The sequence below is a fragment of the Nanorana parkeri genome, unplaced genomic scaffold, assembly GCF_000935625.1.
Source record: "Nanorana parkeri isolate BGI_ZX_2015 unplaced genomic scaffold, ASM93562v1 scaffold475, whole genome shotgun sequence".
NCBI lineage: Eukaryota > Metazoa > Chordata > Amphibia > Anura > Dicroglossidae > Nanorana > Nanorana parkeri.
Window position 1 is genome coordinate 746145 of NW_017306743.1, and position 16739 is coordinate 762883.

General features: G+C 40.9%; 1 protein-coding gene across 1 annotated transcript; it reads left to right on the forward strand.

Moving 5' to 3' along the window:
- Positions 1 to 2370: 2370 nt before the first annotated feature.
- LOC108790454 (blue-sensitive opsin-like) lies at positions 2371 to 16233 on the forward strand. Its single transcript, XM_018560713.1, has 5 exons — positions 2371 to 2758; positions 6809 to 6977; positions 8978 to 9143; positions 13190 to 13429; positions 16084 to 16233. Exons 1-5 carry the CDS (start codon positions 2371 to 2373, stop codon positions 16207 to 16209), a joined length of 1089 nt encoding a protein of 362 aa, XP_018416215.1. The 3' UTR covers positions 16210 to 16233.
- Positions 16234 to 16739: the final 506 nt, after the last annotated feature.

Sequence of the window (16739 nt, forward strand, 5' to 3'; positions counted from 1 at the left end):
AGATAGGCAGATTGTACGTTTTTTTAAGTACCTTACAACCATCGCAAGACAAAAGTCTTGCGATGGTTGTAAGGTGTGTGCCCAGCCTAAGACTAGCCATACATGTCATCTCGTTCAGCCAGACGCCCCGTGTGCCAGCTGTCTAAATATAATGCCTGATAGGATGCAGACACTGAGAATTTTCTACTCGGCTCCTTTGATTTTTCTATTTTTTAAAGCGCATCTGACTTTATCTCTCCTGATCTGTACATTCTGCTCTGGTCATTGACGCATATCGATCAGGAAACTATTATTTTCTGAAGAAGGGCAGTGATGGCTGCCCCTTAATCGTCCATATTTCTGTTATTTGCCTTACATGGCAACAAGGTATTGATTTCTGTATATCTGAGGTTCTGCTTCCACCTAGTGTATGTGTAAGGAAATTGATTCCAGAACACACTGCAGATTGCTTTGAGGGCTTGTTCACACCAAATGCAGACCAGATCTGCATGAGTTTCTGCACACACAGTGCAGTGTGTTATAACGCGTTTTCTTGGCTCATTTTTGATGCGTTCCGGGGCGTTTTTGTTTTAAATATATATTTTTGGTTTTTTTTTTTAAATGGGCTTTCAGTGCGTTCCAGGGCGTTTGCATGCGTTCCAGAGCAGGTAAAATAGGGCTTGCTGCAGTTTTTTTTTACGTTCTGGAACTGAACGCTGTGGTGTGAACTAGAGCCCAAAATACCATTGAAATACATTGGACGCAGTTTTGATCCGGTCTGTAACTGCTCTGCTCTGCACCTGGAACGCGCTTGGTGTGAACAAGCCCTAAGGGTCTGTACACATCTGTCACATTGCTTGTAGTGTAGTGCATTTTGTTTTACCATGGGCACCGTAAAAAACAATAAATAGATGTGCGTTAGGAAGCGCAAAACCCTATTTATATCTCACATGCATTTTAGTGTAGTTCAGTTCTTTCCAGCAGGCTGATTGTTTGTTCACGCCATGTCCGGATCATGTCCAGACCAGAACAGTTTGTTCGCGGACCAAAAAAGCATCCACATGTATCCCTATGGTATTTCTGGGCACTGTTCACACCAGTGTAGTCTAGACACACAAAAAAACTAATTTTTTGGGGGGTCCGGAACAATCGATATGCGGAGAGTGATAAAAGCTTTAGGTTTCAAGTGTAAATTAATAAATTACAGACTGCTGCATGTCAAAGAGCATGTCAAGAAAGATTCTTGGGGCTCGATTTATTGTAAACATGTTTCAAATGCCTTTTTTTTATATACCATCATAGTATACACCTGTATTTTATTGTGCAAACAATGTCAGCTGTGTGTTTTAAATAAATATATATACCGTATTTTGTTCTTCATAAGGCGCACCTGACCATAGGACGCAGGGAGGGTAGGGTTCTGTGTAGTTAGTGACAGCTGAGACAGGTGGCGCTGTGATTACAGCGCCACGGTCTCAGTGATCACACAGAGCAGACGAAGAACGGACGTTCTTCGTCTGCTCTACGGGCTCTATGGTGAGCTCCTATGCCGTGGTCACGGGTCCCCCAGAGGGCGGAGGGGATCGCCGCTGCTCCTTTCATACAAGTGATCTAATCAGATCACTTGTATGAAAACGAGCGGCGGCTCCACACTATACTTTTAGCTCTGCTTGTCCGGGGCAGGGCTAAATGTACAAAAAAACTACTCGCCTGGCGCCCAAAACGGCATGTCCCGGACGTCGTGCGATAGGGATTCCCTCAGCTCTCACACGTTCGCTCCATAAGAAGCAGAGACATTTTTGCCCGCCTTTTGGGGGGGAAGTGCGTCTTATGGAGTGAAAAATACGAGAGATATATATATATATACATACATACATACATACATACATACTGTATTTATATTGTTTTAAGGAAAATGGATGGTTGTTTTAAATCTTTATTATATTTTGTTTGTAATTGTTTATGCCTTATATGGTTCACTTATGAACTGTATGCGTATGCATATGTGTGAGTGACCATGATAAGAATCTTAAAATACTAGATTAATGTTGTCCGCCTGTGATTAGGTGGCTTTGCAGGAGATTGTCTTGAAGATTATCCCTTACCACCTTCCCAAGCAAGTCCATCTTTACAGTTGGATAAATCACTGAGCTCAGCTTTTTGTCTTCCAATAAGATTATGAGGAAGTTAAAAATTGGGGCCCATGCCAGGCCTTTTCTTCTTTGCTGGACTATAAAAGATGCTTTTCCATGTCACCTGCATTGTATTATAGGGAAAGGTCCTCTGTCTGCACCAGTGGACCATCAACGGTCGCAGCTCAGAGGGTTCCAGTTGCTGGGGTTGGAAATCATCTTTTCTTCACCTGTCTAGCTAACATCCCTAAGTTCCAAAATGAGCAAAGGCCGACCAGATATCAGGATGGAAATGCCGGATGAATTCTACATCCCCATTCCTCTGGAAACAACTAACATTACGGCTCTTAGCCCGTTCCTGGTACCCCAGACGCATCTGGGAACCCCAGGCGTTTTTATGAGTATGTCGGCCTTCATGTTGTTTACCATAATCTTTGGCTTTCCCCTGAACGTTCTGACCATCATCTGCACTATCAAGTACAAGAAACTGCGTTCCCACCTTAACTACATCCTGGTAAACCTGGCTGTTGCCAACCTTGTAGTAATCTGTTTTGGTTCCACCACTGCCTTCTACAGCTTCTCTCAGATGTATTTCGCAATGGGTACTTTGGCATGTAAGATAGAAGGTTTCACAGCCACCCTTGGAGGTATGCCTTTTTTATTTTTTTTATCGATACCTTACCAACATATCGATGTCTTACCAACATCAATCTGTAAACATTGTTATTTGTCCGAGATATACTGATTTACATTAAACCAATTTGTAAAAAGAGGCTTATAACATGCAGCAGTACGTATGTCTTTATTTTTATTGTCTTTTGTCTATTTCAGCCAAGTGGAAATTCTCAATTTGTCCATTGAACTGCTTAGGCAATATTTGCTTGAGTATATTTTGCTTGGGGGGGGGGGGCTGGTAGTGCTGCATTTTAAGTCGTTTAAAAAAAAAATAGTGTTCTTTGTATTTCTGTTTTGCTTTTACTTCAATGCATTTTAAAGAAATGGAGACATTTTTCTCCTACTACTAATTTAAACTGCATTTTTCGGGATATATAAATTCTCCATTTCACTCATCCCTAGTTATTAATGCAGAACCATATCAGTCTGAGCTCTGCTGTACATCGACTACAAGAAACTAAAAACTAAGTTAATTCATGGACTTACACTGCTGGCATGTAAAAATGTAATTTAATGGTGTAATAATGAATACAGAGCTGCATTAGTTTGTGTCTTTTATATCTGCCTGGAGGTCAGCTTTAAATAGAGAGAATCAAATTTACCGTAACAGCAGTGTAATTTCTACAATATTTCACATGATCTAGCTTCTCTTGTGGGAGAAACACTTTAATTTGATTTGATTAGAATGAACAGACTACATATGATCTATTCCTCTAGCAGATCACTCAAACTCACACATTATTGCCAGCATTCTTTGTGACTCACTTCTGCTAATATACTCCAGAAACTTCCTTCAGCCTCCCTTTACTCTGCACTCTGAATATGTGTTAGAGCAGCCTTTTCTCAACCAGGGATCAAAGGAACCCTATGGTTCCTTCAGAGTTTGTTAGGGTATCAGAGAGCAGTAGTGGGGTGATCAGTGGCCTGTACTAAACACCAGTGTTAGGGCACATTTCTCCACTGACCACCAATAATAATTCTAGATATGCTATATTATTCTTTATTTAAACGTTTCTACAACTTACCACTGAGTTTTAGATATCATATTATTTTAGCAGAGGTTCTTTGAGGCCTAAAAGTTACTTTAATGGTTTCTTTGTGGTAAAAAGTTTGAGAAAAATTGTGTTAATGTATCTAAGCCCAGTGACTGTCAATGAGAGAGCTGTGTAAACTAATAAAGAGGCTGAAGCTCCTTTCTCTGGCCAGTTTAGACATTCAATACTTTAGACACCAATACATGAGTGAGGTACCATATGGTGCAATTATATGGACCTGTGTGTGTTGCAACTCTAGCTAGCATATCTGAACTGTGCATACATAGCATGGCCTACACAAATGTCCACCTATCCTAAAAAAAACTGGCAGAGAAAAATAAATACCCGGTTAAGGAGACCAGCTAATTAATGAGATTGCCTTTTCATTACTATGGGTGTCTTCCGAGTCTTTGATCCTGTGGGTGAGTAGGTTTGGCTCCTTGGTTTAAGTCTATAAGTGGGCTTTTGGCTCAGAAAATAGGTGAGAGTCAGGAAAGTGTCTTAGAGTAACAACGGGCATTGGTCTGTAGTAAATGATGTGCTGACCTCATGTGAGAGAAGATCATCTAGAGGTTCCTATAGGTTGGACTTGATGGACTAATGTCTTTAATCAACCTCAAATACTATGTAGAGCAGTGGTTCTCAACCTTTCTAGGGCCGGGACCCCTTGGTAACATTTGCCATGTAGTGGTGACCCCCAAAGGTTAAAATTTTAGGGATGACGCGACTGCTACAGCCACATCTCGTGGCGTGGCAGGAGAACTGACACTGCTGCGCTAGGAGAGGGCTGAGGAGGACTCTCACCTAGCACAGCAGAAATTACACAGCGACCCACAGCTTGAGAACCACTGGCGTACGCCGTCAAAAAAAACCCAAACACCATAGGAATGCATAGCTAGATTCCTATTGGCTATTTCACTTTGCAATAGCCAATAGCAAATTTGCTATTGCACCCGCCCTTTGCTGCTGTCAATCACTAGAAGAGGACCTGATGGAGCCGCTATCTAATAGCGGGAGACTCCCGGGCGACCCCTGGCAAATCGTCATTCGACCCCCGACGGGGTCGCGACCCACAGGTTGAGAACCGCTGATCTAGAGACAGGCACAGTGTAGGGTTACAAACACTACGCAAGGGGACTATCTATGACCTGAAGCACCATTAACCGGTGAGTGCAGGTGGCCCATACAAGTGCACCTAGGGTCCCCTGGTGCATCTGGAGGTTTTCTGGGATTCAGCAAGTGGTAACTTCAAATAACTGTTCCTGTAAAGACTGCAAAGTGGTCACACTCCTATCAATATAGTATCTATTAATGCTGTATACCGTATATGTTACTAGCAACGCATACAAATGTAATCTGTGTATGCCAAGCCACTACATAGTCCTAGCCATCATATGGCTTCCATTTATGTTCTACTTGATTCAATTTGCTATGACACAGCACGCAAGGACATTCCACAATTATATTTATGTCAGAGAAGTGTAGGGACTCATATTCTTGCAAATAAAAGTTAAGAGCACAGCAATATGGTAAATTGGTAAGATTGTACATTGCTCTTGCGTTACAATAAAAGGTAACAATCTAACAAGTCTATAGCTTTCAGCTTCACTAAAAAATATTGGAAAGCAATATTACTAAGCAGATGTGTTTACTAGCATGATGATTACCCTGAACCTTCCACGACTCAGAATATTGGTTGCAATATTTTCAGAAGCTATATAAACTCTGTTGGCTTGTCATATTTCTTTGGCTGAGAAATAACCAAGCAACGTCGGCCTCAAAAACTGACTGACATGGCTCTTCTACTGAAAGGGGATGAATTTGACAAGCTCCATACTATTTGTTGAGGCTTGCAATGCAAAGTGTTTTTGACTGCTTTGCATTCCCAAATTATTGGTATTGGGTATAAAATTCCAAATTTAAAATGTGTGTGTTTTTTTTAATATTGGTTCTTTAGTATTAGTATTAAATTAATTACATAGTATATACTATTTACATTTGAACGATACCAAAATTGGGAGGGTAATAGAAACAGACCAAGATAGTGTAACATTGCAGGAGGACCTGGATAAAATAGGGGAGTGGGCAACTATGTGGCAGATGAGGTTTAATGTCGATAAATGCAAAGTAATGCACTTTGGACATAAAAATAAACAAATGGGTTATACAATTATGGGTATACCGCTAGGGAAGTCGGAAATGGAGAAAGATTTGGGGGTCATTGTAGACCACAAACTGAATAATAAATTACAGTGCCAGGTTGCTGTAAGCAAAGCCAGTAGAATCTTGTCCTGCATCAAGAAGGGAATATTTTGCTGGGATAGGTCTATAATTGTGCCACTTTACACATCAATGGTTCGGCCCCACCTGGAGTATGCGGTGCAGTTTTGGGCACCGGTCCACAGAAAGGATGTCCTTGAGCTGGAGAAAGTCCAGCGGAGGGCAACCAAACTCATAAAAGGGATGGAGGACCAGAGCTATGAGACACGGCTACTAAATTTAAACATGTTTACGTTGGAAGTAAGGAGATTAAGGGGGGACATGATTTTCATGTACAAAATGTTCCATAGTCATAGCAACATTAGCAACAAACTCTTTGAGATTAATTCCGTAACAAAGACTAGAGGACACCACCTAAAACTGGTAGAAAAAAAATTCGAACACAAGGGGCGAAGGGGTTTCTTCTCAGTTTGCGCGGTTAGGGTCTGGAACTCACTGCCTCAATCGGTAATTTCCGCAATTAATCTGGAATAATTCAAGAGGCTTTTGGACGATTTCCTGAGAGACCGAAATGCACAAGGGTACAGGTACTCTTAAGAATGAGAACACTCATGGACCTATACACACACACACACACACAACAGGTTGGACTTGATGGACTTATGTCTTTTTTTCTACCTCAAATACTATGTAACTATGTAACATTAGGCTATCCTCTTTTCTCTGCACTAATGTATAATTTTTCTTTGATTAACATCTCTCTTTTAGGAATGGTCAGCTTGTGGTCTCTAGCTGTTGTGGCTTTCGAAAGATTCCTGGTCATCTGTAAGCCCATGGGCAGCTTCACCTTCAGAGAAAACCATGCCATCCTTGGTTGTATCTTCACTTGGGTGATTGGGGCTATGGCAGCTTGTCCTCCTCTACTGGGCTGGAGCAGGTCTGGTACTTTTACAATTTTTTAATAGTTCTGTGCCTTTAGTAATTGTAAAAAATAGATAGCTCAAGAGCATGTTTTATTCTGATATTCCATATAAAGTAGAAATACACAGTATATGATCTGCCTTCCCTACTATTATTTATTTTTAAAAAATCAAACGAGGAGAGACTGAAGGTGCATATAACTTAAATAATGTCACTAGCTTGATTGCCCAATCAACGCATCAAATACTTTTGAGCGTTGGGCCACTTAGGCTTTCTTGGGGGACGGTGATAACGAGCAATAATGAACAGCGTAGGCACTATTGGATGAGCCACAATATGCTGTACAATATTCCTAAACATATGAATAGCAATACATTTCTATGATGCATAAACAATATGTCATGGATGAAAGAGTTTTTGGAATATAATGTCTTTACTTTTATTATATTGATCTTGAACTAATGTAGAGAACTGTGCACATATATCATTAACTGTGACCAGGGCCGGATTTCCCACAAGGCCAACCAAGGCCCAGCCTTGAGGTCAGCAGGGAGTAGAGGGGCAGCAGGGGTGTGGAATTCCTATCTTGGCACATGCAGTTCCAGGCACCGGGCGGCTAGTTGTTTTCTACAACTAAAAGCTAGGGATGCACAGATACCTTTCGAGTACCAGTGCCGATACTTGGCATTTTCATGAGAACTACCAGGGTTGCAGAGGTTGCAGCTGGGACCTGGCTCTGGCTCTCCATCACTGTCCTGAAATCATTAGTCTGTATTGTTTTAGAAAAACTGTCACATGACAATAAACAAAAATGTATCAGTACTCGTACTTGTAAGTACTCGGCAAGTACCAGTACTCGTACTCTCAAAACTGGTATCTGTGCATCCCTTTATTTATATTTATAAAATCAAATTCGTACATTAAAACAGAGATGTACAAACCCCAGGAGATCCGTGTGCTCCTTACAAATGACAGCTGCCTCCTAACTTTTGAATTTTTCTCTAGTCTAGTCTTGGAGCTCAAAAGTATCGGTACATGTACTCGTACTTGTACCAAGCACTGTACTTGGTATCTGTGCAACCCTACTAAAAGCAGAGCTAAATGTACAGCGGGGAAGCCGCCACTTGGTGATGTTGCCGAGATCACTTGTATGCAGCGCCTGCAGGTATGCGATTCTCCATGGGTGGGGTGTTGGCGGTTAGGGGGCTGCGTATTGAGGAACCTGGCCTTGGGGCAGCAGAGAGAGTAAAGAGAGTAAATCCGGCCCTGACTGTGACTGTCAATGTGTGTATAAATCCTCTTCACTTTCTGTCTTCTCCACGCTATGATTAAGTGCTTTTTTAGAGCTTAATAAAGTTTTAAAGCAGGATTGATACCAGTTCCATTGGATCGCAGGAATACATTCATAAATGTGCTCCTTTGACCCAAAAGAGGACTAAGTATAAAAAAAGGGTTTGTCTTTAGTTTTCTTTTAAGATAACACAAGTTCTGCAATGTAGGTCCATTGTGCTATCTGCTAATACTTATGTTAGTCATCATTTCTATCTCCATGTCCCTGTCTACCCACTTGAAACTTTTGCCCTGACTGTAAACAGGACCATGATACTTCAGCAGAGATTACCTATAACCATCCTAGCACTAAGCCCTAATTCCTGCCTTCAAGTGTTTAAGGTCAGAACCTCAACTGCCTACTGACATTCTGGCATTTTACAATTGCTTGATGTGCTAAAAGGGGGCTTAATCCTTACAAACCCTCTGTATAGCCTAACCCTAAGTTCTTAGTGACTCCCCAGGGGCACAGGGATGTGTTTTGAAGACTAACACAGATGCTTACAGGCATTACAATATTGAGGTAAAAAAAACATCTTATGTACTGTATAAATGCAATTTTACTTGTTATATTTTACTGCATTTCATATTTTACAGGAGATAGGAAATGAACTGTAATCCATCTTGCCACAATCCTTTATTTCCTCCCTGCCTCCTTTTTTTTTGTCTTTTTCTTCGTCTCTGCAGATACATCCCAGAAGGTCTTCAGTGTTCCTGTGGGCCAGACTGGTACACTGTAAATAACAAGTGGAATAATGAATCCTATGTACTTTTCATGTTCTGCTTCTGCTTTGGGTTTCCTCTGACTGTCATTGTATTTTCGTACGGACGATTGCTCCTCACGCTGCATGCTGTAAGTGGTGCTTATATATATATAGCAATACAGTTGTGAGCAACTAGCACAGTGGCCCCCCGAGTGTAACCTCTCCCCCTTAAATTTAAATAATTATAACACAAGAAAGAAAAACAGGGGTTTTTGAGAGGTATTCTACCACAGCTTCAAATTTTTGTAAAAAATTAAAAAAAATTTCCATAAACCTGTCAGGTTCTACTCATGGAGCAACGGGTTTGTATGGGAGGAAGTAAAAGATCCCGTCGGTCCGGTCGCAAACAATCTCCTGCAGCCACCTTAATGCCCCCTGCTCACAGGCCACCACCGTCGCGTCCTATACGATAGGTTTATGGAAGTTGAAGCATAAGAATATTACAAGATAAGCATAGGCAGCCCTGCCCTCCTGCTCACACCCGAAGTCCCTCCCTCCTATCGTAGCCCCGAGCTCCCTGTGACAAAAACTGGGCGGAGTGCTTTTGTCGGAGAAATCCAACCTCCGCCTACACTCCGTACAGGGAGCTCTACCCATATCAAGCTACTCCCAGTGGGTGATCAGTTTACAATCCCCTGATGAAGCCAAGTTGTGAAACGCGTAGGGATTGGACACACTGAATGAATATTTATTGATCTATAATGAATATGTACAGTATGCTAAATGGGTCTATGCTCCTGTTATAATGATCTCGTTTTAAGTCTATTGCAACTACTTGTTGCTTTCTATACGTATATTTATAGCATATATTAAATTTTAAAAAAATTACAAAAATTTTAAGCTGTGGTGGAATACCTCTCAAAAACCCCTGTTTTTCTTTCTTGTTTTATGCTTATATATATATAATTAATAAAAAAAACATGTAGTAAACGTATTGCCATACTCCAGTGAATTAAGTAAGAAAAATACTTTCCACAATCAATGTACATCAGTTGGAAGTGGTATGTTACCCTTCCAGTGGCGTATCTACAAGGAGTTTGAATGTTTTCCCTGTGCTTGTGTGGGTTTCCACCAGAAACTCGAGTTTCCTCCCACACTCCAAAGAAATGCTGGTAAGTTAATTAGCTCCTGTCTTATTTGGCCTTCGTATGTATGATAGGGACCTTAGATTGTAAGCTCCTTGAGGGCAGGGACTGATGTGAATGTGCACTGTGTAAAGCGCTGCATAAATTATTGTCGCTATAGAAATACCAATAATAAATATGACTGCAGCTCTACCATGGTGGTACAAAGAGGAGTAGAATATGGTGAAACTGTATATAGTATTGAGGAAAAATCATTAAAAATAGAATCTAGTCAAACATGAAACTATTTTATTTTCAGTGAGTCATAGTGGCTGTATCCTGGAATTTACTCACTGTCTCAATTAAATCCTTCAACTGGAACCTCTGACTGCTCTATTCTACTCAGTACATTATAAGTTTTAAAACATACACAGTGATTGCTGGGACAAATTCTGGTTTGTACTGGGTTTCACTATTTGTACCTTACACAAAGTTGGCCTGGCTGTCAAACTGAGAGCTACTCCACACAAATGACATCAGGAGAGCAGCCCTGACCGTGTAAAGTGTGGGACTTGGATGTTACTTTGACATCCGAGTCCTGCCATGTGTATTCGGAACACTATCGGCAACTATTTTAGGAAGGAAGTCTGCAAAAGATTTTTGGTAAATAAAAGTTGTTCCCCTTTATTAACTCAAAATAAACTCTAAATAGTTCCTATAAGCACCTTCTTTTCTTAGTTTTTTTTTTTTTTGCTGCTTCATTTTTTTTTCAACATTCAGATGTGAACATTTTATTGACCATTTCCTTAATTTTTTTATTCACCACATTAAAAAATACACAACAAGCCACTATTTAATTTGTAAAAATGTCACCATGCTTTGTTTCAGAAACATAATTTTGCCACCTACTTGGCCGTGAGGGAAGGGGGGGGGGGGTGCATTGGGCCTTTTTTTCTCTTTAAAAAGTTCCAGGATATGCTTAAGTTGTTGGGGCCTCCTGAATGGATAAAATAAATGTTTCTGAGCTAAAGCAACTAAAGAAACTTTGTTTTGAGCTAGGTAGCAGTTGGTTGTAAAAATACATGGCTAATTATGGTTTCATTAAATGCAGCAAAAATAGGTTACATTTATTCAATTATGTTATGGATTTTTTAGTCTATAAATTGAATGTTGTTGATATTTTGCTTTAAATAGATAGATAAATAGCAGCTAAATACTAGTGTGTAGTACAGCCCATGTATCATTCATGGCCCTGAATCTGAGTCTAGAAAAATGCAAACTAGGGGGTTATTAATTAAGCTGGTGAAGGCTGCGGAATGAATAGCAGAGCCGAAATTAAGTGAGCGGAAGCCTTTTCGGCTTTTCACTGCAGCCGTGTATGGCTATTCTTAGCCATACATCGGCTGCATTTGGCGCACTTCACCTCCCTTCGGGCCTCAGCTGGACTGGCTGAGGTGAACGTTCGTCAGTTCCTTCCCTGCTGTTCACCCCTATTCTCCTCAGAGGTAGCAAACAGACCCTTTAGGTCTGGTAGGAATGTTAGAGGGGACCCCCCAATGTCACTATTTGGTGAATGAGTAGGGGTAACAACTACCCCTTACTCATTCACAAGGGGGGCCCCACATCTGGGTACCCCCTTTATGAAAGGGGCACCTAGATGCAGATGATCCCCCCCCCCTCTGCTGCCCGCATCCCCCCCCTTTCCTGCCCTGCCAGGCCACTGCTTTAAGGGTCTAGTATGGGATTTAGGGGGGACCTCCACATTTTGCTTATTTTTTGGCATGGGGTCGTCCCTAACATTCCTACCAGACCTAAAGAATCTGGTATGAATTGGGGAGGGGAGCCCCATACTGTTTTGGTTTTTTTAATTCAATTTTTTGACACAAGCAGTCATTCGGTCCGCTCCCTGGTCTGGCTGTTGGTTTGGCGTTGCCGAGTAAAAGCAAGCTTGGCGGTTTACTTTGGCTGCCTTCCACTGTTGTATGTGCTAGCGTTTCTGCAGTCAAAGCGAGCCGAAGGATTATCTGAACGTTCGGCTAAATCCTTTGGCTCTTTAGTGAATAACCCCCTAGGTGTTCCTAGGTTCTGAGCACTGACTACTCTCTCAGCCTATTGTAGCCTTCACTTACACTTACCAGCTATGACACTGATGTTGCAAAGCATGAAATCATGCAGTCCACACAGAAAAAGCTGCTGAATCTGGGTGCAATGGATTATAGAATACCAAGCAGTCTTTCTAACTGCATCATAGCTGAATAATGCCCTGAACTACTTAAGGTGTTTTTTTTTTTTAGCATTTCTGTGTCACCCACTCTCTGTAGGATTCACCAATTTAGTTTATGAAGACTCTACATCTCCAAGTAAAAACGGAATTACAGCTTTAAGCAGCAACTGAGCTTCTGAAAGTGTGGCAGATTTTTTTCTCATGGTCATGTAGAGTTGTAAAACTTGGCAGGGATTCAGTCTCTTTCACCACCAGCAACTGAACTGACTTTTTTGTTGCAGTTAAGCTTTCAATTTAAAAAAATCAATGTAAAAATAAACATGTTGAACAGACTTTCTAGCAGAATAACACATTAAATTAGATCCAGAAAACAGTAAGTCCCCCTGCACTCCCTGCAGTGTTCCCCCCCCAAGTAACAATCGTGGTGCTCGAAGTGACGATCACGGATGGTGCCGTGCACAGCAGTCAATGGAGGATATAAATCACCAGCACTCAGCAAATGAAGTTCAAAAAATAACATCCATTTATTTGGACCAAAACGTCACACATATCGCATAATCCAACATTTCGGGACCACGCAGGGTCCGTTCATCAGGGCAGAGATGTCACATCACGCCTCACCACATCTCTGCCCTGATGAAGGGATCCTGCGTGGTCCCGAAACGTTGGATTATGCGATATGTGTGACGTTTGGTCCAAATAAATGGACGTTATTTTTTTAACTTCATTTGCTTGTGATTTCTATCCTCCATTGACATTAAATTAGATGTCGCATGAAAAGAAACAGAGTGTTGAATGTTGCATTTGTAAATATTTGAAACTTACCACCATTATTTGGTCTTTATAGGTTGCAAAGCAACAGGAACAGTCAGCCACCACGCAGAAAGCTGAGCGAGATGTGACCAGGATGGTGATTATGATGATCCTTGGATTCTTGATGTGCTGGCTTCCCTATGCCTCCTTTGCTTTGTGGGCCGTAACTCACCGTGGGGAAACGTTTGACTTGCGTATGGCTTCCATCCCATCTGTATTTTCCAAAGCCTCCACTGTATACAACCCATTTATCTATATTCTCTTGAACAGGCAGGTGAGTTTGCCTGAGATGAGTTCTATTCATATTCTACGGCGTCTTGTTTTTCTAAGTTTACACTGGAAACGAGTTAGGAATAGCTTATATGCAGACTTTGAGATCTCATTCACATCAGTTTGGTGTGATAACACTCATTAGATTAGCAGTAGGGTTGCACAGATACCAAGTACAGTACTCAGTACAAGTACGAGTACATGTACCGATACTTTTGAGCTCCAAGACTACACTAGAGAAAAATTCAAAAATTAGGAGGCAGCTGTCATTTGTAAGGAGCACACGGAGCTCCTGGGATTTGTAGATCTATATTTTAATGTACGATTTTGTTTTTATAAATATAAATAAAGGGATGCACATATACCAGTTTTGCAAGTACGAGTACTGGTACTTGCTGAGTACTTACAAGTACGAGTACTGATACATTTTTGTTTATGGTCATGTGACAGTTTTTCTAAAACAATACAGACTGATGATTTCAGGACAGTGGTGGAGTGCCAGAACCAGGTTCCAGCTGCAACCGCTGCAACCCTGGTAGTTCTCATGAAAATGCCAAGTATCTGCACTGGTACTCGAAAAGTATCTGTGCATCCCTAATTAGCAGTGCCATTTATTTTTAATGTCTTCTGAATGCACATGTGATAAAGCATACTCCATCATTCACTGAGGTGCACCATGGTGAAAAAAAACAAAATAGAGCGGCAGTGATATCTTGTGCATCTACGTAGCCAACAATTGCCAATTCTACTGGTAGATGTCCTGAACTAATATGATATCTTAACGTGCAGTAACGCAGCATACCACATGGCATGGTAAAGCCTTTTGCTCTAGTGTGAACAGGCTCTTAAGGACTATAGTCTTACATTTTTTTTGCCTTTTCAATGTTCCTTTCTTTTATGGCAAGTCAGAACTGACCTGATTGGAAACAACAGGCTTTCTGTAAGCTTTCAGCTGAAGTTTAGATTCACTGCTCTTGTTATAATGTGCAACACTTCACTGTTTGCCCTCCTCTAGCACTGACCAGCTCAGAGCTATTCCTTGCTGTCCCTCCATACACCACCATTGCCATTTTTTCCCAATCTTCCTCCAGGTTCCTGCCACTCCTCTTCACCCATTAGGTGAAAACTGATAGTCCTAGTGCCCGACTCCATTCTGGGAATTTTACAGATGGCTGGAATGGTCCAGGAGTGTAAACAGCAATGCACATGCACTGCAGACAGTATATGCTAAAAAATAAAAATAAACTTGTGCTTGCACTGAATTGATTTAAACAGTCAATAAAGGAAATCTTTATTGAATCCTTCTAAAAATGCAAGTTGATTGGCTTTCATGCTGACCTTTTATACATTATGAGTCACTGATGTGGAACAAGCATGTAGAGTAGAAAGTCATAGTGAAGAACTCCTGACCTTCATACTCGTTCCAGATTAGAAAGTAGTGAAACAATTGGATCAGCCAGCCAGATGGTATGTTTTAGGGGAGGTAAACAATTGCAGCTTCTATAGAACATAACAGGATGTCAGTACAGGTTTTCCTTAAAGAGAACCTTGCACTAAGTTTACTTTGCCACCCCCTCGCGAAGCAAAACAACTGCAATAAAAAAAATAAAAGCTATAGGGAAAAAAAGTCAATAGATAAACTCACCTTGTCCAGCTCCTTCTGACAAGATCTCGGGTCATGCAGAATAGGCCAAATCCCTTGAGATGATGCCTTAGTACAGTGCAGAAGCTTGAGCTACTTGAGCTACTCTCCAGCATTCTCCAGGATTTATCCGGAAGGAGCATGAGGACAACCTCAGCTACATGTTGTAGGTGGAAGCTGAGGTAATGGTAATTATTTTCTTCTATTTTTTTTTTTTTTTATTATTATTATTCATTGCATCATTTTGCAAATGGGGAGCAAAGTAAATAAGCAGACCTTGTGTTTTTATTGCAAGGCCTCTAATAGGCAGAGGTGCTAGTCACATTCTCGGATATGCAGGTAACAGCTAGAGGGAGTATTTACAAATCTTCTGTATATAAAAAAACGGGAGGCAGCAACTCAGCAAGCAAATAGAAATCTGAAAATGGAAAATCTAGCTGTAAGCTACTTATAGACTTTAGATTATGATTTCATCAGGATCCGATAACGATCTGCTACTAATCCAATAAAGAATTCAGCAGATAAACTCATCTGAGATTAAAAAGTTTGCACTAATCTAAAATAAAACAAATAAGAAAGCCTGGTGCAGCTCTTTTTTAAATGTTCTTAAACACCTTTCCAAAATATTAAAATCAATACTCAAGGTGAAACCACTTGAAACGTGTTTTAATTCAAATAAACATTTAAACACAAAATTACTTTCCCTACATGGAACTTGTATAACTTGGTGATAAATAAACAGAAAATATCTTCAGCTATAACAATGTTGCAATCACAAACCTATGCCCAGGTATAAATAAAAGTATTTATGCCAAAATAATCTGTATGTATAGTCTCAATTGGTATCCTCTTGCCACTGTCGCGAGCAATACTGCTGTAATAGTTGCACCAGTAAAGAAATGATAATAGGAATCAGCAATGGAAAAGGTTTTTGTACCCCCTGGCTTTATATATGTTGAGGCAGCAGAAACTGACAAATATTTGTACATATTCTTCATAATTCTCTCTTCCTCCAGTTCCGAACCTGCATGATGAAGCTGATCTTCTGTGGAAAGAATCCACTTGGCGATGATGAGGACACCTCTGCCTCTGGATCTACTCAGGTGACCTCTGTGTCCAGCAGCCAGGTGGCTCCTGCATAACACCAGACACATACAGCTCCTGTTCTGCCACGTCTACTGCCACGGCTATGTGCCCTCAAATGCTTCCAGGTGACATCGCTTTCTTCCAGGAACCCACACTCAGTTACTCCATAAACGTTTAAAGAAATAATGTTTCTCAACTCAGCCATGTAGCCATTAACCCATCAGGAATTACTTCCCTAATCCTTCCCTCCATAGACAGAAAACATGGGACCCAGGCGTCAGAGTATTTGGTCATAGGCCATGTGAGGGTGTAAAATCACACAGAGGCATGAAGTATGAGTAAGAAATCATTCCAATACTATCACTAGTCCCAAAATTCATGCCCCTCCCTATGAGATGGAGCTGTCACATTGCCATTCCATTTGGTTTGTAGCTTTTTTGCTTTAAACACATTGTGAGGTCTTCGAGATAAACATTATTTCTAAGGACTGATTTCAGCAAGGGAAGTGGTTTCTCAATATATATAGGAGGTATTATAACTTTTGTTAACATGGCATTATTTTTTTCTGTACCCTGCCAATGCCTCT